Source organism: Primulina tabacum, chromosome 14 (genome assembly GCF_025594145.1).
Source record: "Primulina tabacum isolate GXHZ01 chromosome 14, ASM2559414v2, whole genome shotgun sequence".
NCBI classification, from domain to species: Eukaryota; Viridiplantae; Streptophyta; class Magnoliopsida; order Lamiales; family Gesneriaceae; genus Primulina; species Primulina tabacum.
Genome location: NC_134563.1, coordinates 4,695,161 through 4,716,669, shown reverse-complemented (window position 1 = coordinate 4,716,669; position 21,509 = coordinate 4,695,161). Strand labels below are relative to the sequence as shown.

At 37.3% G+C, this 21,509-nt stretch overlaps 1 protein-coding gene across 1 annotated transcript; it reads right to left on the bottom strand.

Annotated features, from left to right (window-relative positions):
- Window positions 1-20,870: 20,870 nt before the first annotated feature.
- Window positions 20,871-21,509, bottom strand: LOC142523710 (uncharacterized). Its single transcript, XM_075627442.1, has one exon. It carries the CDS (start codon window positions 21,507-21,509, stop codon window positions 20,871-20,873), a length of 639 nt encoding a protein of 212 aa, XP_075483557.1.

Below are 21,509 nucleotides of genomic sequence, written 5' to 3'. Positions count from 1 at the left end.
AAAATATATGATCCATCTTAAATTTAAATAAATAAAATGGAATTTGATTTTTTAAAATCGAGAAAAGGGAGTTGACTGCTGTTAGTTATGTGAGTTCATTTATTAGGTCATTAATTAGTTAGTTAGATTTTACTTTTTCAAAAAATATTTTTTAATTGATATCGTTCTCTCCTCGATTTAAGGTTTCATTTACTCCCGTTATTTTTGTGTTCTTCCAGACAAAATAATCAAAAATCATTTGAAAATTTTATGATTTGCAGAGAAGTAAGTACTTGAATGTTGTATTGCTAGATTTGTTTCTGTTTAATTCTGGTTGTTTTTTGTTAGAATTTTTGTGAATGGAGTTTGTATGAGTATTTACAGTGCAACGTAGTATGAGTTGATTGTGTGGGTCGATCAGGTGAATGGAGTGTGCTGGTGTGAGTCGAGCATGATCGTATTTGCTAGGTAATGTGTTGGTGAACACGTGTGGTGTCTCTCAACCCATAGGTGGGTCGAGGTGCACATGTGGGTCGAGGTGCACCTCAACCCACATTTGGGTCAAGATGCACTCGACCCACACACACCTCGACCTACAGGTGTGAATAGTGGATCGAGCTTTTCACACCTCGTGTGTGGGTCGAGGTGCACGTCACACTCGACTCGACTCATGTGTGAAGAGTGGGTCGAGCTGTTCACACCTCGTGTGTGTTGGTCGAGTGATGTGTGGGTCGAGCATCGTGTCAGGGTCATGAGTGATGTGTTGGTCGAGGTTGTAAATGTGTTGGATGAGCTTGCAATTCATGGATCAAGTGATGTGTATATGTTGCAATTCATAGGTAGAGTGTTGTGATCTTAGCGATGTGGCGCTAGGCGCTTGAGCTTCGCAAATTCAGGCGTTGCGGCGCTAGTTTGTAGCGCCTAATCACTCGTCACTTTCGCATAGCATATTTTTTAAAATAAATAATATTGTCTATAATATAATATTCTTATCTATATTTTGTAGGTTATGCCAATCGTTATTCTCTTTGAGTACAATGGTGAATGAGAAATTAAAGAAAGATAATATATTTAAATGGCGTTCACGACCGAGTGGTAAGTGGGTAGCTATTCTTTTGGATTCTGATATTCATTCTATGGAATATATAGAAAGTGAGATATACAGAATTATGAATCTAGGTGGCACAGAAAAATTGAAATTAAGTTATCTTCCTGATGTGAAGCATTGTAATATTCGTCCAATTTATATTGAGGATGATAATGATTTGAAAGCATACTTATATTTTGGATGTGCAAAAGAAAGACATGTACTTCATGTTGAATTTGAACTTAGTTTTGTTTCTCTTGATATTGTTGAAAGTGAAAATATCATGTCACCGGATTTAAATATGACTCATTTGGATGATGAGTATGTCGATGATTAAACAAATACGTATGATCACTATTTTGATAGAACTTTTGTCTCAAATGACCATTGTACCAATAATGATGTATTAGAAGATATAAATACTTCAATTGAAAATATGGAAGAGAATGATGTGAGAAGCTCAAAAAATGATGTGGATGATATAGATGCACTACATATGGATGATAAAGATGTCAACATTCACCACATCAGTGTAGCTCATGATACTGAGACTCATGTTCAAGCTGATACATATACATTTACCGACGGTTCAAGTTTATTTATAGGTCAAAGATTTTCAAGCAAGACCGAAGTGAAGAAAGTGCTATCCAAAATTGCTTTGAACTCGTCTTTTGAGTTTGAAAGTGTCAAATCTTCTCGAAATATCTATTTGGTTCGTTGTGTGAATAACGGTTGCAGCTGGAGAATTTGGACTTCAAAACAGGAGAAATCAACAGATTTTGTGATTCGTACATACTACAACACACACAATTTTGACTTGACTGGAATGCATAAAAGGCATCGACAAGCCAGCTCATCTGTCGTTTGTGATATGTTGGTAGAGAAATTTCGAGGACAACTGAAAACACCTCAACCAAAATCTATTATGACAATGATGTGGAATAAGGGGGTTGACATTACCTATTACAAAGCCTTGAAAGACAAACAACTTGCTCATTATATCTTCATAGGTGATCCTGAAAGAAGTTTTGGTCTTCTACCTTAATATTTGAAAATGGTCGTGAGAATGAACCCTGGTAGTATAATAGATTTAGTAGTAGATGAGCATAATAGATTCAAGTATTTGTTTTTAGCATATGTCGTATGTGCAAGAGGATATAGATGCATGAGAAAAGTCGTATTTATTGATGGTACATGGTTGAAAGAAAAGTACGACGGTACTTTACTTGTGGTCTCAGCACAAGATGGAGATTTGGAGATTTTCATCAATATCCTTTGCTTGGACTGTTGTTGATGTAGAATCCATTGCTTCATGAAGTTGGTTTTTGACGAAGCTCTTGGAAGTAGTGGTTGATGAGGAAGAGTTGGTGATTATCTCAGACAGACATCCAGGCATCATTGTTGCAGTTGCGAACGTTTACAAAAATGCACATCATCGTCATTGTATCTGGCACTTGTCACAAAATATGAAAATTCGTTGAAAAATGAAGAATTTTACCGAAATATTTATGCGGTTAGCAAAAATTTACAAGCAAATCGACTTTGACTTGGAGTACGAAAAGTTTAAGAAAATATTTGCCGATGCTGCAAAGTTTTTGGATGAAAGTGATTCATTGGATCGATGGACTCGAGCATATAGCCCAAGATCTCTATATAAAATTATCACAACGAATGGGGTTGAATCAATAAATGTAAGATTGTGTGAAGAAAGACAACTTCCAATCATTGCACTACTAAGTTCTTTGCAGACATTGACTACATATTGGTTTTCAAGGTATAGAAATGCATCTGTCGCATCAACAACAAATTTCACTCCAACTATTGAGTCGATTCTGCATAAAAGGTTTAATATTGGTAGGGGATATCAAGTTTATGAGCCGGGCCATCTTGGGTTCGATGTTCGAAGTGCTTCAAATAGTTATACTGTGGATTTGGAATCGAAGAAATGTACCTGCAGAGAATTTGATATTGACAAGATTCCATGTTCTCATGCAATTGTAGCGAGTTACTTTTGTGATGTTAATTTTTATTCCTTTGCTCAGAGTATTATTCTGTTATTATATGGTCTTTAGCCTATTCTGAGCCAATTTATCATGTTCTGAATTAGAACAAGTGGCCACTTGATGATATGCTAGTACTGCCACCTGCGATCAAGAGAAGACGTGGAGGAAAAAAACAAAACAAATTTCCATCTATTGGAGAATTTGGTAGAAGATAGGATTGAATGATGTGTGATTTGTTTGAATTTAAAGACAATCGATTTGATTTTATTAATATATAATGTGTTTGTGGTGAATTTTTAACTTTGTGTCGAGATGGTGGTAAGTGGGTCGAGTGGACAAGTTTGTAATGTGTGTGGTAGATTTTTAAGTTTGGGTCGAGTGGGTGGTAATTGGTTCGATTTTGGGTCAAGTGCTGGTGTTTGGGGTTTGGTTTAGGGTTTTGTTTAGAGTTTGGATCGAGTGGGTAGAGAGATTTTGAGTTTTGATCATTTTATAATATATAACTAACTTTATATATGATTGATTTGTAAATATATATGAAAATTTTATTTGTGTAAATATTTTAATATGAGTTAATATTATAATTTAAGTATTTTAGTTAAAAAAATTCATAAAAATAGTAGAAGAATGTATCTCTTATTATAACAATGTGAGTTAAATTTATACTCGACTAAAATTCTTAACAAATTCTATAATTCCACTAAAATTCTTTTTCATAACAATAGAACCTAAAAAATTCACAACAAATTTCATTACATGTTCACTTGAATGTATATCGAAGCATATGAAATTAATGTTTATTGTATATCAATGTGTCGAGCATATTACTCGTGCACGAACACGGGTCGAGCCTTACTCTCGACCCACCACGGCTCGACCCAATTTTGGGTCTAGTGGGTCGAGCCATAACCACTCGACCCAAAATTGGGTCAAGTGGGTCGAGCCACGATATTGTGTGGCTCGACCCTCGACCCTATCTCGACCCACACGACATCGTGAATTGTTTTCATTGTTTCATTGTTTAAAATAGATAGCTACACGACCCCATCATCGACCCAATGAATCGAACCAATTTTCATTGTTTAAAATAGATTGATTATACTAAAAAATGGATCACATAAAAAATAGATCACATAAATTAACTAAAAATCAATATAAATATCATATAAATGTTTTAATCTAACGACCATAATTTATCCCAAATACAACAACAATAATAATGCCTAAATTTTTCAATCTTCTCATCATTCAGTTGATAGGCATTTTCCCTAAACATGGTGTAAGCTGCTGCCGTTAAACAGTATACTCTACATTCACTGCTGTAATGAAAAAACAAACATAAAATATACATTGTTATGCGTTAAACAATAATGAAATGAAATAATAATTTTAAAATTAAAAAATTTAACCTAGGTTTTTTTAGTAGGAAAATTTTTTTGCCTAACTATACTCCATCTTTCCGAAGCATTAACTCCCAACATATGTAGAAGCATAAGGGACAAATGGTTAATAATTTTAAGCAATGTCTTGTCCGACCTATCTACGCTGCGGTCTGAATCCATGATTGTGACGTTCTTACAGCTAGGCAAAACCTTTAACAGAACCCAATGTCCAGGAAGATGAAAGGGTATCAAAATTATTTTGGCTTTGTTCCATGAAATAGCCGGCCACTCACCAATTTCTGCTCTCACATATGGCATCAAACATTCTATATTATTTTTCCCGATCTCATTGAAAGCACTCGAAACCAGCTGACGAAAATCAACGTCCATCAATGACACCTCTTGTGACATTAAATGTGAGTACGTCCTTTGTAGTTGGAGCAACCCCCGACAACATTCTTGAATATGCTGAAAGTGCTAAAGTGAAATATCTTAATTACTAACTCAACGTAATAAACAAAAAAGAAAATAAGAAAAACTTATTGTCTCAGTCAACCAGCAAGCAGGTGTCCCCAATTCACGAAACCATGAGCTATCGTAGGACGAACACAACCCCGATATCCTCGTATTTTCCATACATGAATTAATCTCAGCACTTACTCGTGGCCATGAACTATTGGCGAACATTCTAGCTCTTTTCTCAAAAGTCATAGACATCATATCATTCATAAGAAGATAACGCAGTTCCTCGTCTGTCATAGGCTCTTCCTCTACTGTAAAAATCTTAACTTATGACCCGAAGTTTTTTTCAAAAGCACGAGTCAAAGACGGATCGCTCACAAGTTTAATATTTGGATCCACCTCATCTACTCTCATAAATGGAATATTTTCATATCTTTGCCTTGATGTCTCGCCTTGATATGAGAGAATAATACATACAATTTTGTCATTTTTCATACTAACGATTAAAAATAATATAAATATTGATAAGTTAAAAATCATATAAATAACGATAAAATATACCAAATTGGCACTTATTGTAAGCAATCTCCCAAACATATCCTTCAAACTCGAGATATCAATCTGCATATCTTTCAATAAATTCATGATATCGGCTTGGTCCTTTTGTATCGTCCAAACTTTATCCTCCAAACTTGTCAAACGAAGGTCATACATATCTGCACCAGATGTAAGATCTGTATGCACAGATGTATGTCTCATGTCAGTCAATGGAGGAGACGGGTGATTTATGTGTGAAGGACCCTCAGATGGCCGAGAAGAATTTTAGACTATATCTCGAGATGATCTGGAGTATGTATACGTGAATGGTCGGGGAAACTGAAGATCCTCGTTCTGTACATCCACTCGTCCAATGGATCTTGACAGCACACTACTTTAATACCCTAGCTAATCAACTCTGTAATGCGATTGATTATCACATTATTAGAATCAAAAAAATCGCCAGTCATATAATGTGCAAACATCAGCTCCTCCGTGGTGGGAACGAGGATCCCGAAAATATCATATATTAATCATTAACATTAAACATGAAAATTAGTTAACAATTAACAAAAAAAGTATTAGATAATACAAAAAGTAAATAAAATGAATTTTTTTGTATTTACCTTGATATGTACATTTTTAAATTCTTTGTTCACGTCATCCATGGAAGGGGAATGGTTCTTGCTCCATTTCCTAGTCAACCAATTACACGTCCGAGGTATCGGTACATTGGGATATTCCCGACGTCTAGCGAACACTCCAGCAATTGCTGAAAAATATTCATAGGCCAAAATCTAGCAAAAAAATAAACACATTTATTTGTATGATATAAAATAACAAGGATATTTCATATAATGAACAATATTTACTTACATAAAGGATGAATAAATTCACTTATATGGAGGCTACCGCACCCACTGAAATCTAGATCATCCCCACGGCGTACTACAAATTTTTCATAGCTTCTGAACTTATTTTCAAGATATTTTCTAAGTTCATAAAGAACTTCTTCGAAAGCTATTCTACCCCATGGATAGTTAATAAAACTATCAAAATTATTAATTAATCTAATACATTCTAAATCGATTGTATCATTTTTATTTTTTCTTTGTCTGTCTAATCCACCAACCACAAACAAAAACATGCCAATTTCAACTTTTTAATGTCAATCTCTTCTCATGAGTCATTCTCGTACTCATTCATTCTATCTATGAAATCCCCCAAACCTATACAGTCTCTTCCATCAAAATTTCTCCACCTAAATTCATCTTCCTCAGGTATCACATGAAAAAAGTTTGAACAATTTAGGTCCGTTAACAAATAATACTCTAACAATGAGAACCTTAAAGGTCGTTTACGATATATCATCCAAAATTCATTACATCCAATATTGTAAGTTTGTCTACTCGTCAAAAACCATAACAATTGATTGGAATTGTTATAATCTTTAGCACATATAATTAAATTATCGAATTGTGTATACTGGACCAAATATTATATATCTTTCTTATTCAAAAATGATACAATCTTCTTACAGATCTCAACGTATCTTGATCGTAAAGTTAACTTACATTCAAATAATTGATTCCTTCCAAGTTTAGTGGGAAAGTAAATCTGCAAAAAAAAAAAAAACACACACACACACAAATGTTAAATAGTGTCTGATCATTTAAAAAATTGGGTCGAGTCTGGGTCGATGTGGGTCCAGCTCTTTGTTTTGGGTCGAGGTGGGTAGAGCTCTTCACACTTGGGTCGAGCTCGACCCAGGGTGAAGAGCTCGACCCACGTTTGGGTTGAGCTCTTCACACCACATTGTGGGTCGAGCTCTTCACCCCCGGTTCGAGCTCGACCCAAGGGTGAAGAGCTCGACCCAGCTCTTCACACCACACTGTGGGTCGAGCTCTTCACACGAGCTATTCACAGTGTGAAGAGCTCGACCCAGGGCCTGGGTCGAGAAGAGCTCGATCCGAGTTCTTCACACCTAGATCCAATCTCTTGTCGAACCAGTAAAATTCAAAATAAAAAATTGATTTCTTACCAATACGTGATTCTCTCGTACGATTTCTTGCAGAGGAATATCTTGTAGACCCATTGTTAGCCAAAAATCAAAACAATGGAAGTAAGGAAGTTTGAGAAGAAGATGTTCTGTGTGAAGATTGAGAAGGAATGGAGTGAAATGTAGATTGGGTTGAGTTCGGCGAGTGAGTTTTATTTTTAATTAAATTATAAATTTTATTATATATAAAATTAAAATAAATAATTAAATACACTAATGAAAAAAATTAGTTTTAAAACAATTTTTAAATGAAAGATAAAAAAGTAAATTACTTTCACTCCGTTTTGTTTAATAAACATTTCCATCAGTCCCGTTTTCCTCATTTTCCCGCCGCAACATCGCCCAAGAATGGTGACGCGGAACAAGAATCCAAGGATGATGACCTTGAAATGGATATGTCCGAGAGATAAATGTTCCCAATGCTAAAGAGAAGGGTTTAAATCAACGGCCCTACCTCCGGTGAAGGGGAAACAAAGATCAAAAGAATCAAGAATAGGTATGCTGAAGAAGCACATGATGATGACGACCTGGGAATGGGACTACCCCCAAGGTTCCATTTACTAAAAGGAAGGATGCTAAACCTACAGTGCCACCTCCGATGAACGGGAAACAGACACCCAAAGAACTCCAGAATCGGAATGCTGAACAAGAACCTGAGGAGGACATGGAACTGCAACAGGTTCCAACAACCAAAGGGACATGTGCAAAACCAACTGCACCACCTCCAGTGAACGGGAAACAGAAATCAAAAGGCGATGCTGAATAAGCACCTGAGGATAAAGACCCTGAAATGGAACTGCCCCTGTTTCCGACTGCCAAAGGGAAGAGTGCTGCACCAATGGCACAACCTCCAATGAAAGTGAAACAGACAACTGAAGGCAATGCTGAACAAGGACCCGAGGATGACGACCCTGAAATGGATTTACCCTCAAAGGCTCTATATACAAAAGGGAAGGGTACTAACCCAACAGCACCACCTCCAAAAAACAGGAACAGACACCCCAAGGACTGAAGAATGATGTTGCTGAACAAGCAACAGAGGATGATGACCCTGATGTGGAATTGCCTCTAAAGGTTCCGTCCACTAAAGGGAAGGATGCTAAATCAACAGCACCACCTTCGATGAACAGCAAACAGACATCCAAACCCGACTATGACAACCCCGAAACGGACATCCCGACCGAGGTTCCATCTGCAACAAGGAAAGATGTTAAACCAATCGCATCACCACCTACAAAGGTAAAACAGAAATCGATAGAACTAAACAATCGTGGAACTAAACTTGCACACAGGAAATGTGAGAGGCCTTCTTTCAGTAACGAGGTTGAAGCAAAACTGCTTGCAGAAGGAAACGATAGCCAACCATCGACACCTCCACCTGCTAATGAAAAACAGATTCCTGAAGTACTAGATGATGATGATGATGATGATGATGCGGAAGAAACACCGAGGAAATATGATAGGCCGGCTTGTAATTAGGATTCTGATATTGAACCGCCTCCGAATGTATGATATAAGAAACACAAATCAGCTCCGAAGATGATGACAATGGTGACTCCTCGACGGTTTTTTATTATTAATTTAAAAATAAAAAAATATTTCAAAATAAAATAATTTTGCAAATTACTTTAATCTGTGATTCATAATCACGAAATAGATTGAGATGGAACATTATCCATGTTTTGTAAGCACGGATGCTCTACGTGGACGAGCATCCGTGGTTACAAATCACGAATTCTCCAACGTGGACAAGCATCCGTGCTTTGTAAGCACGGATGTTCCACCTCACTCCACTATAATATATTAATAATATTATTATTTATTATAATTTTTAAAAATTAATTTAATTCGAATGAAAAATATAAAATATAAATATTTATAATATATGATAATTATTAAATATTTTGTATTATTTGGTTGGGTGATTGAAAAATTAGAGATATGAGAGGATTGAAGGAAGAAGTTTAAGGAGAATAAAAATAGTAGTCTTTCAAGAATACACCAATAAGATGTTTAACTTTGACATATATTATATAAAACTTACGTTGAATTATAATATTTTCATTTTATTTTTAAATTTACGATTTTTATTTTATATTTAAGCTATTATTATTAACTGAATTTCAATCACAACATAAAAACTCACACGACGTGAAAGTATATTTATTATAATTATAATAATTATTATTTTATTATTATTTATTATAATTTTTAATAATTAATTTAATTCGAATGAAAAATATATAATATAAATATTTATAATATATGATAATTATTAAATATTTTGTATTATTTGGTTGGGTGATTGAAAAATCAGATATATGAGAGGATTGAAGGAAGAAGTTTAAGGAGAATAAAAATAGTAGTCTTTCAAGAATACACCAATAAGATGTTTAACTTTAGCATATAGTATCGATAAAACTTACATTGAATTATAATATTTTCATTCTATTCCTAAATTTACATTGTTTATTATCTATTTAATCTATTGTTATTAATTGAATTTCAATCACAGCATAAAAACTCACACGGCGTGAAAGTATATTTATAAATATATTATTATTTATTTATTATAATTTTTAATAATTAATTTAATTCGAATGAAAAATATAAAAATATAAATATTTATAATATATAGTAATTATTAAACATTTGTATTGTAATGCCCGAGAATTTAATCCTAGTAATCTGTAATTATTGATTTATAATTTGATATAATTATGAGAGGATTAATCGGGACACGATTTGATTCAACATGAAAAGAAGTAAGTGCGAGGACAGTGCCTTTCGCGCACATGCGCGCGAAACGGGCAGAGGGTCTCGCGCATATGCGCGGTGGGTGTGCGCGCATATGCGCGAGCTGTGCGAGGGTTCAAAGTCAACTCCAGAGAAGTGCGCGCACATGCGCGACGGGGAGCGCGCACATGCGCAAGATGTCCAGAGAACCTCGCGCACATGCGCGACGTGTATCCGCGCACATGCGCGAGGGTACCCGAGAGTTGGGCAAAATGAACAAGGGCCTCGCGCATATGCGCCGAGTAACGGCGCGCATATGCGCGAGGGGCTGTGCGAGCTACGCGCCGAGACATACTGTCTCGCGCATTTGCGCCGAGGAGGGTCGCGCATATGCGCGAGACGTGTTGCATGTAGGATGCGCCATTTGCCTTGATGCATGTTACGTACATGTATATATATATATATATATATATATATACATATCAGAATTTGTTTCCTCAGTTAGAAAAAGGAAAGAAACGAGAGCTTTCGGAGGAAAATTACGTCCAATTCGATTTGCGAGAAATCCGCCCGTCTGAATTAGAATCCGACTTCAGTACTGTCTTCCTATCAACGCAGGCTACAACTGGACGTAAGTTTTACTGAGTTCTATCATCACTTGAAAATATGATGTTGTAGGAATTTGATATGATTCATATATGGATGTTCTTGACATGTTAAACATCGTAGAATCGAAGTCAGATTGAGAAACAGACTGATTATGGAATTGTTATGATTTTCTGATTATATTGATTTGAAATAGGACAGATTTGGATTATGAATGAATTACAAATTGTATCGGATATGAGTTATGATTTGTAATTGATGTCTGTCGATTTGGTATTGACGGGGATACTGAGATTGTGCCGTTATGCCGTTGATTTGACTTAAATCCAGATTAATCAGATTCAGTATTGAATTGAGAATAGAACATTGATATTATGATTCTCGATATGTCGTTTCAGAATTACAGAGACAGTCTTGAGTTCAGAACTGATATTGCTTCAGACCGAGACTACAAACGAAAGGTATAAGTCAATGTGATACTGGGAGATCGACTCGAGTATAGTTTGATATACTTGAGTTTCCCTAAATCACATACTTATTATTATGATTGTGTTTATTGATTTGATTTGATATGCTTGTTCTATTGATTTATAGGAAGCATGTATTCGACGAGTATTAGACGAGTGATCTTGTGACAGAAGCGCCTGATAGTGGTGGGATCGCCACGGGCACATTGCACGATGTCACAAGATAGGAAATTGGTGAAAACGTCAAAGTCTGTGACGGTTAGGTCAAGACACTGGATGTTTGGTTATATCGACGTGGATCGAATCGGAGTTTCTTCTATTATTGTTGGTCGATATAGGAATACCACATCTGGAAACCGGGATACCTAGACTAGGATTGAGTCTAGTCTGAGTCGTGGAGTCACGAGTACGATTGACAGTTTTATATTGATTATGTTTTCAGACTTTGATATATATTACTGTTATCTGTTACATGCTTTTTTATTGATTATATGATTGCATAATCGTTGATTTATACTGGGATGTATTTCTCACCGGAATTCTCCGGCTGTTGTCTTGTTTGTATGTGTACATGACAACAGGTGGGACATGATCAAGGTCCAGGAGATGAGGAGAGATCGTGATAGAGTGGAGACTGCGGACTTTGATGTATATAGGGTTTTGACACTTAATACTTAGATGTTGAACCTTAGTTTTTACTGATTTGTAGACGGTACAAAACTTGTACTTCATTTTATACTGAGATGTATATAAGTTTTATTCCATTACGTTCCGCAATTAAAAAAAAAATTAGACCCTGTTTATTATAATTGATTAAATAGTACCAATGACGATTAAGAACATGATTAGCATCCGGGTCCCCACAACAGGTTGTATCAGAGCAATAGATCCTTTAGATTGAGATAGGAACTAGGGAGCGGGGTAGAAGGTGTGTTCTTTCCTGCTTTTGATTGCTAGCATGATTTAATGCTTTATAATGCATGTTTATCTGTTTATCTGACTTGATCTGAAAACATGTGTTATTGAGAATGAATCAGCACCGATTCTGGATCAGCAGTAAGATGATCGGAGAAGGACTGAAACATATTTGTGTATTTGGTTGCTAACCCTTTTGATTATCAGATATGCCTCCGAGAAGAATACCAGAACAGGGTAGTACTTCGAATCCTCCCATGGATGTTACAGCCACTCCTATGGAGACACTATTGAAAAGATTTCAGTCATTTCATCCACCAACTCTGAAGGGTACTGAGAATTCAGTGGATTGTGAGAGTTGGCTAGATGATATCGAGATGTTGTTTGAGTCTTTGGACTATACTGATGAGAAGAGAGTGAAACTGATAGGGCCACCAGTTGCATGATGTGGCAAAGAACTGGTGGATTACCACAAAGCGGGCCTTGAAGCATCGAGGTACGACTATTACCTGGAATGTCTATAGAACTGAATTCTATCAGAGATTCTTTCCAGTGTCATACAGGAAGGATAAGGGAGCGGAGTTTGCAAGCTTGAGACAGGGCCAGCTAAATATTGAGGAATATGTGACTAAGTTCTCTACCTTGCTGCAATTTGCTCCACATGTGGCCGAGAATGAAGAAGCTATTGCGGATCAGTTTATCAATGGTTTGAATCCCGAGATTTTTACATTGGTGAACACAGAGCGACCGAATAATTTTACTGATGCCCTGAACCGAGCCAAGGGAGCCGAAGCCGGTCTGATAAGACAGAGAGGAGCTTCGTTTGTGCCACCAGCACCGAGACCACAGTAACCACCTCCTCGATTTGAAAGTGGCAGCACTAGTGGCGGAAAGAAGGATTTCTTGAAAGCTAGAGGGAAGCAGTTCAAGAAGTCTGGCAGCAGTTCTTCCAGTTCTAGTGGCTCGAGACAGACTGGTCAGAGCCAAAGTTATACAGGACCATATTGCAGCACTTGTGGAGGGAAGCATTCCACAGAGCAGTTTCGAGGAGTGTTTGGCTCTTGTCGTATATGTCGACAGCAGGGACATTTTGCCCGAGTATGTCCCCAGAGAGGTGCACAGGGATCCCAGGCAGCAGAGTCATCTGGATCAGTGGCTCAGACCGGGAGACGACCATCTGCTGTTCATTCTATCCAACCAGCACCGTCTACTCAGTCACAGCAGAGGCCAGGAGGAAGCCAGATAGTGAGCTAGCCTCCGAGACAGCAGGCCAGAGTATTCGCTTTGACTGAGGAGCAAGCACAGGAGGCACCTGACGATGTTGTTGCAGGTAACTATTTTATTTTTGGTTATCCTGCATATGTATTGATAGATACTGGTGCATCACATACATTTAATCTGAGCGATTTGCTTTGATGCATTCTTTGCCTATTGAGTCATTGTCTGCGGTAGTGTCTGTCTCTTCTCCGTTGGGGACAGGTTTGATATCAGTGAAGTCTGTTAAACATTGTATACTGCAGTATGATGGGCATGAAATTGATTTAGACTGTATTGTACTTGGGTTGTCTGATTTTGACTGTATTATCGGTATCGATATATTGACCAAGTACAGGGCTACTGTCGATTTTTTCCACAAGATTGTGAGATTCAGACCTGAGATGGCTGATGAGTGGAAATTCTATGGTAAGGGTTCTCGATCTAGAATTCCTTTGATATCCGTATTGTCTATGACTCGATTGTTACAGAAAAGGAGCGGAAGGATTCATTGTCTATTCAGTTGATTTACTGAAATCGAGTCCATCATTGGCGGATTTGCCAGTGGTGTGTGAGTTTGCTGATGTCTTTCCAGATGAGATTCCTGGTTTGCCTCCGATTCGAGAGATAGACTTCAGCATTGAGTTGATGCCAGGTACAGTTCCGATTTCGAGGGCTCCGTACAGAATGGCACCGATTGAGTTGAAAGAACAGCTGGAGGATTTACTGGCCAAGGGGTATATTAGACCGAGTGTGTCTCCTTGGGGTGCTCCAGTACTGTTTGTTCGAAAGAAAGACGGTTCAATGAGACTCTGTATCGATTACCGGCAACTGAACAAAGCAACGGTAAAGAATAAATATCACTTGCCTCGCATTGATGATTTGTTTGATCAGTTGTCAGGGTTCATCCGTATATTCCAAGATCGATCTGAGATCTGGATACCATCAGCTGAGAGTCAGGATTCTGATATCTCGAAGACTGCATTTAGAACCAGGTATGGACACTATGAATTTATTGTCATGCCATTTGGTTTGACGAATGCACCAGCGGTATTTATGGGGTTGATGAACCGCATATTTCAGAGATATCTGGATGATTTTGTTATCATATTCATTGATGATATCTTGATTTATTCAAAGAATATGATTGAGCATGCTAATCATCTGAGAACTGTGTTGAAAATTTTGAGGGCTGAGAAGTTATAAGCTAAACTGTCGAAATGTGAGTTTTGGTTGAGACAGGTAGTATTTCTGGGGCATATTATATCCGGAGACGGTATATCAGTTGATCCCAGTAAGGTTGAGGCAGTGATTTCCTTGGCCGAGACCGACATCAGTGCCAGAGATTCGCAGTTTTATGGGTTTGGCAGGATATTACCGTCGGTTTATTAAAGATTTCTCGAGCATTGCCAAACCGATTACACAGTTGACTCAGAAGAATGCTCCATTCGTTTGGTCTGAGGAATGTGAGACCAGTTTTCTTGAATTAAAGAAAAGACTGACCAGTGCACCGATATTGACTATTCCCTCAGGTAATGGTGATTTTGTGGTTTATTGTGATGCATCTCATCGAGGATTAGGTTGTATTCTGATGCAACGAGGGCATGTTATTGCCTATGCCTTGAGACAGCTGAAACCACACGAGATTCGTTACCCAATTCATGATTTTGAATTGACGGCCATTGTCTTTGCTTTGAAGATATGGCGACATTATCTGTACGGTGAAAAGTTTGAGATCTATTCTGATCACAAGAGCCTAAAGTATCTGTTTTCACAGTCCGAGCTGAATATGAGACAGCGAAGATGGCTGGATTTACTGAAAGACTTTGATTGTGAAATCAAATACTATCCGTGGAAGTCCAATGCAGCAGTTGATGCATTGAGTCGAAAGGTATGTGCTTTATCCTTATCGACAATAGGTGTTTCGAATTTGATTGAAGACTGCTGTTTGTCTGGATTGGTATTTGAGACATATTGTAGACCGTTGAGATTGTATGCTATACAAGCTGAACCAGAGCTGATTTTGAAGATTAAAGCGGCTCAGAAAGTTGATCAGAAAGTTCAGAAATCGATTGAGATGGTCAGATCAGGTCATCAATCAGAGTTTTAGGTACGTGAGGATGTACTGTATGTGAATAATCGTATTGTTGTGCCAAATGTTTCAGAACTGAGACAACGAATACTGACTGAAGCGCACAGCAGTCGATTCAGTATCCATCCTGGTGGCAGAAAGATGTATAATGACTTGAAGACACAGTTCTGGTGGAAGCAAATGAAATCTGATGTCACAGAATTTGTGTCAAAATGTCTGAATTGCCAACAGGTAAAGGCTGAAAGAAAGAAACCAGGAGGTCTACTGCATAGTTTGTCCATTCCTGAATGGAAATGGGATCACATTTCCATGTATTTTGTGACGCAATTACCGAGATCCTCCAGAAGTTGTGATGCGATTTGGGTCGTGATTGATCGATTGACCAAATCTGCATGTTTTATTCCATACAAAATGACATTACAGATATGACCAGATGGCCGATATTTATGTCCGAGAAGTGGTTAGATTGCACGGAGTGCCGAAATCGATTGTTTCATACCGTGATCCTCGGTTTACTTCGCACTTCTGGCAGAGTTTGCAGCAGGCTCTAGGTACGAAGTTACATCTGAGTACCGCATATCATCCACAAACTGACGGACAATCAGAACGGACGATTCAGACATTGGAGGATATGCTGAGAGCGGTAGTGCTTGACTATAGCACTAATTGGCAGGATGCATTGCCACTTTGCGAGTTTTCGTACAACAATAGCTATCAAACGAGTATTGAGATGACTTCATTTGAAGCGTTGTACGGAAAGAAATGTCGATCCCCTCTGTTTTGGGATGATATCTCTGAAGTTCCGGAGACTGGACCTGATATGATCAGAGATATGACTGAAAAAGTGAAACTGATTCAGAAAAGAATGAAGGCAGCACAGGACATACAAGCCAAATATGCCAACATTCGACGTCGACCAGTTGGTATTTGAGGAAGGAGGCAGAGTATTTTTGAAAATTTCACCTTTCCGAGGAGTTGTCAGATTTGGCAAGAAAGGAAAGTTGTCTCCACGATACGTTGGTCCATATGAAATTCTCGAAAAGATAGGAGATCGTGCCTATCGACTCGCATTACCGCCTTCATTATCAGGGATACATAACGTCTTCCATGTATCTATGCTGCCGAAGTATCTCCCCGATAATTCTCATATTATTCAGCCAGACGAGACCGACCTGGATGAGACATTGAGTTCTGTCGAGAAACCGATTCGGATTATCGATCGTAAAGAAAAACAGCTCAGAACAAAGACAATTCCGCTTGTAAAAGTTCAATGGACTCGTCATGGCATTGAAGAAGCTACTTTGGAGACTGAAATCAGACATGAGACATGAATTTCCAGCATTGCTTCACCGATATAAGTTTCTATTTCGTTTCTATTACATTCCTTCTTATTGATATGATTGATTGCCTGTGATTTCGAGGACGAAATCGTATCTTAGGGAGGGAGAAATGTAATACCCGAGAATTTAATCCTAGTAATCCATAATTATTGATTTATAATTTGATATGATTATGAGAGGATTAATAGGGACACGATTTGATTCAGCATGAAAAGAAGTAAGTGCGAGGACAGTGCCTTTCCCGCACATGCGTGACATGAGACGCGCACATGCGCGAAACGGGCAGAGGGTCTCGCGCATATGCGCGGTGGGTGTGCGCGCATATGCGCGAGCTGTGCGAGGGTTCAAAGTCAACTCCAGAGAAGTGGGCGCACATGCGCGACGGGGAGCGCGCACATGCGCGAGATGTCCAGAGAACCTCGCGCACATGCGCGACGTGTATCTGCGCACATGCGCGAGGGTACCCGAGAGTTGGGCAAAATGAACAAGGGCCTCGCGCATATGCGCCGAGTAACGGCGCGCATATGCGCGAGGGGCTGTGCGAGCTACGCGCCGAGACATACTGTCTCGCGCATATTGCGCCGAGGAGGGTCGTGCATATGCGCGAGACGTGTTGCATGTAGGATACGCCATTTGCCTTGATGCATGTTACGTACATGTATATATATATATATATATATTATATATATATATATATATACATATCAGAATTCGTTTCCTCAGTTAGAAAAAGGAAAGAAACGAGAGCTTTCGGAGGAAAATTACGTCCAATTCGATTTGCGAGAAATCCGTCCGTCCGAATTAGAATCCGACTTCAGTACTGTGTTCCTATCAACGCAGGCTACAACTGGACGTAAGTTTTACTGAGTTCTATCATCACTTGAAAATATGATGTTGTAGGAATTTGATATGATTCATATATGATGTTCTTGACATGTTAGACATCGTAAAATCGAAGTCAGATTGAGAAACAAACTGATTATGGAATTGTTATGATTTTCTGCTTATATAGATTTGAAATCGGACAGATTTGGATTATGAATGAATTACAGATTGTATCGGATATGAGTTATGATTTGTAATTGATGTCTGTCGATTTGGTATTCACGGGGATACTGAGATTGTGCCGTTATGCCGTTGATTTGACTTAAATCCAGATTAATCAGATTCAGTATTGAATTGAGAATAGAACATTGATATTATGATTCTCGATATGTCGTTTCAGATTTACAGAGACAGTCTTGAGTTCAGAACTGATATTGCTTCAGACCGAGACTACAAACGAAAGGTATAAGTAAATGTGATACCGGGAGATCGACTCGAGTATAGTTTGATATACTTGAGTTTCCCTAAATCACATACTTATTATTATGATTGTGTTTATTGATTTGATTTGATATGCTTGTTCTATTGATTTATAGGAAGCATGTATTCGACGAGTATTAGACGAGTGATCTTGTGACAGAAGCGCCTGATAGTGGTGGGATCGCCACGGGCACATTGCATGATGTCACAAGATAGGAAATTGGTGAAAACGCCAAAGTCTCTGACGGTTAGGTCAAGACACTGGATGTTTGGTTATATCGACGTGGATAGAATCGGAGTTTCTTCTATTACTGTTGGTCGATATAGGAATACCACATCTGGAAACCGGGATCCCTAGACTAGGATTGAGTCTAGTCTGAGTCGTGGAGTCACGAGTACGATTGACAGTTTTATATTGATTATGTTTTCAGACTTTGATATATATTACTGTTATCTGTTACATGCTTTTTTTATTGATTATATGATTGCATGTTCGTTGATTTATACTGGGATGTATTTCTCACCGGAATTCTCCGGCTGTTGTCTATTTTGTATGTGTACATGACAACAGGTGGGACATGATCAGGGTCCAGGAGATGAGGAGAGATCGTGATAGAGTGGAGACTGCGGACTTTGATGTATATAGGGTTTTGACACTTAATAATTAGATGTTGAACCTTAGTTTTTACTGATTTGTAGACGGTACAGGACTTGTACTTCATTTTATACTGAGATGTATATACGTTTTATTTCATTACGTTCCGCAATTAAAAACAAAAATTAGACCTAATTGATTAAATAGTCCCAATGACGATTAAGAACATGATTAGCGTACGAGTCCCCACGTGTATTATTTGGTTGGGTGATTGAAAAATTAAATATATGAGAGAATTGAAGAGAGTGAGGTGGAAGCACGGATGCTCGTCCACGTGGAGCATTCGTGCTTACAAAGCACGGATAATGCTCCACCTCACTCTAATCCTTGTTTAAATAATTTTGCAAAATTATTTTATTTTGAATTATTTTTGAAATATTTTTTTTATTTTAAAATTAATAATGAAAAACCCGACTCCCTCGAAGGATGTTTAAAACCGGGGGAAGAGCTCATATCAACAGTATATAAATTAGATAACCAAAACTCAGAGTCAATTTAAAAAGATGATTTCAAATGTTATCCCTGTAAAATTTTATTCGTTAGATATATGGCTATTATACAAATAAATAAATAATTTGACTAACTGAAGTCAGAAATGTTCTGGCTCACTAACTTGTGGGTAAAGTTATATATATTTTTATTTATCTCAAATGATTTATGACACATAATAACGTTAAAAACTTCGGGTAAAAGGAATCTTTATCCAATGGTTTTAGGGTGTACGTGCCCATAAAATAAAGATATGTCTCATGTTACGATGACATGATAATTAATTACTAGTTATTATTATTTTTAATTTGATAATTTGATTAAATAATACTAAATAATTAACACAAAATTATTTTCGATTTAGAAAAGTTGTTCGATTTAAAAGGAAAGTTTTGTTTTGATTTTTTTCTATTTAAAATATGAATTGACTTGAAAAGATTTTTAATAGAATAAGAAGGGTAATTATGAAATTAAATATTTTGGTGTCCTCAGAGGTAGTTATTCTAAAGCCCTCACACTTAATATAATAGTATAGATATCTTAAATTATTTGAAACTTTATGTATTAAAACTAATTATTGCAAGGAAATAGGCACGAACATTCCAACTTGTCGAATGTATTTTATTTTTTAAAAGTTAATTGCATTTACATATTTGCTTTGCGATTTCCTATCTTTTTACAAATTAATAATTCATTCTTAAACTTCCAAAAATACCCTGCAGTTTTTTTTAAAAAAATAATTATACCATTTTTTTACGTTTATTTAATACAATCTCAAAGTAAATTGAATAAAGTGTTTCGAACGAAATTCTTATAAATTGACATCATCAAAGAATTTAATTTGCTTCATTAATTATAGTTTCGTTTACTTAAATGTTAACATAACAGTATTAAAAAAACATTAATTTCATTGAATATATATTTTTTATATTGATAAATTGTATTTTGAATCACAAAAATCATAATTTTTTTGACATGAAAAAGAGCATAGTAAGTCTTTACAAAATTTAGTAAAAAAAATTTAGATACGTAAAGTAATATTGTAGAGGATATATCCATAAATAGTAAGTCTCGTGTAAGACGGTCTCACGAATTAAAATATATTCAATTAAATTTATCTGTGAGACGGGTTAACCCTCTTGATATTCACAATGAAAATTAGTATTCTTAGCATAAAAAGTAATATTTTTTTATAGATGACTGAAATAAGAGATATGTCTCACAAAATACGACTCGTGAGACCGTCTCACACAAGTTTTTGTCATCCATAAAATAACCTATTTAACGAATAGTCTCAAATTAAAACATTTGTAAAACAAAATAAATAAATATATATATAAATTTTTTTGGGCCAGAAATTACCAATGTTCAATCAAATGAACATTTCTCAACTAATTCCACCCAAGGATGAGAAAATACAAACAAAGAAATTTAAAAACAAATAAATTTTCCTAAAAAATTTACAACTCTAAAGGGAAAAAAGTAGTTCTTTTTTTTTGGGCTTAGAAGGGATGTACATTTTTACTTAGCCCACTATTAGCATTTGTAAAAAAGCCCATTAACTCCGGCCGGTACGGTAAATACGACCGCCGCTTCTCCTCATCTCTGGCTTTGCTCTTCAAATACACTTCGTGAGCTGACAACGACGCCGTTTTGCTCTTGGCGCCCTTCTTCACCTTCGCTGCAGGCGGCGCGTTTCCGTTGTTTAAGAAAACAAACGTGTCCCTCCCATCGCTGTTGCTCCTCCCCATTAATTCCTTGAATCGCCATAGCTTTGAAAACCCGGTTGAGTTGCTCTTCTTGCAGGTCTCCGGCGAAACCTCCACCGCTTTTCTGCTCGCCCACTCGCAGTAGGGACCGCGGATGTCGTCATTCCTCGTTGAGGATGACGTCATCTCCACGCTATCCTTAGTTTCCACGAAGACTTTCTTCACCAGGGGCTTCGAGGGTGGGCTTTCGAGCTGCAAGGAATCCGGTTCATCGTCGGAGAAGAACAAATCCCGGTTGAATAATGGGAAGACCGGCCTGATCTTGCCGTTGATGAAAGCATCCTCCGCCGCTATAGGTGACGCATCTCCATCTCCACACATAAAGGAAAACTCTCTCCTCCTCCTCCTCCTCCTCCTCCCCATCTTCACCAT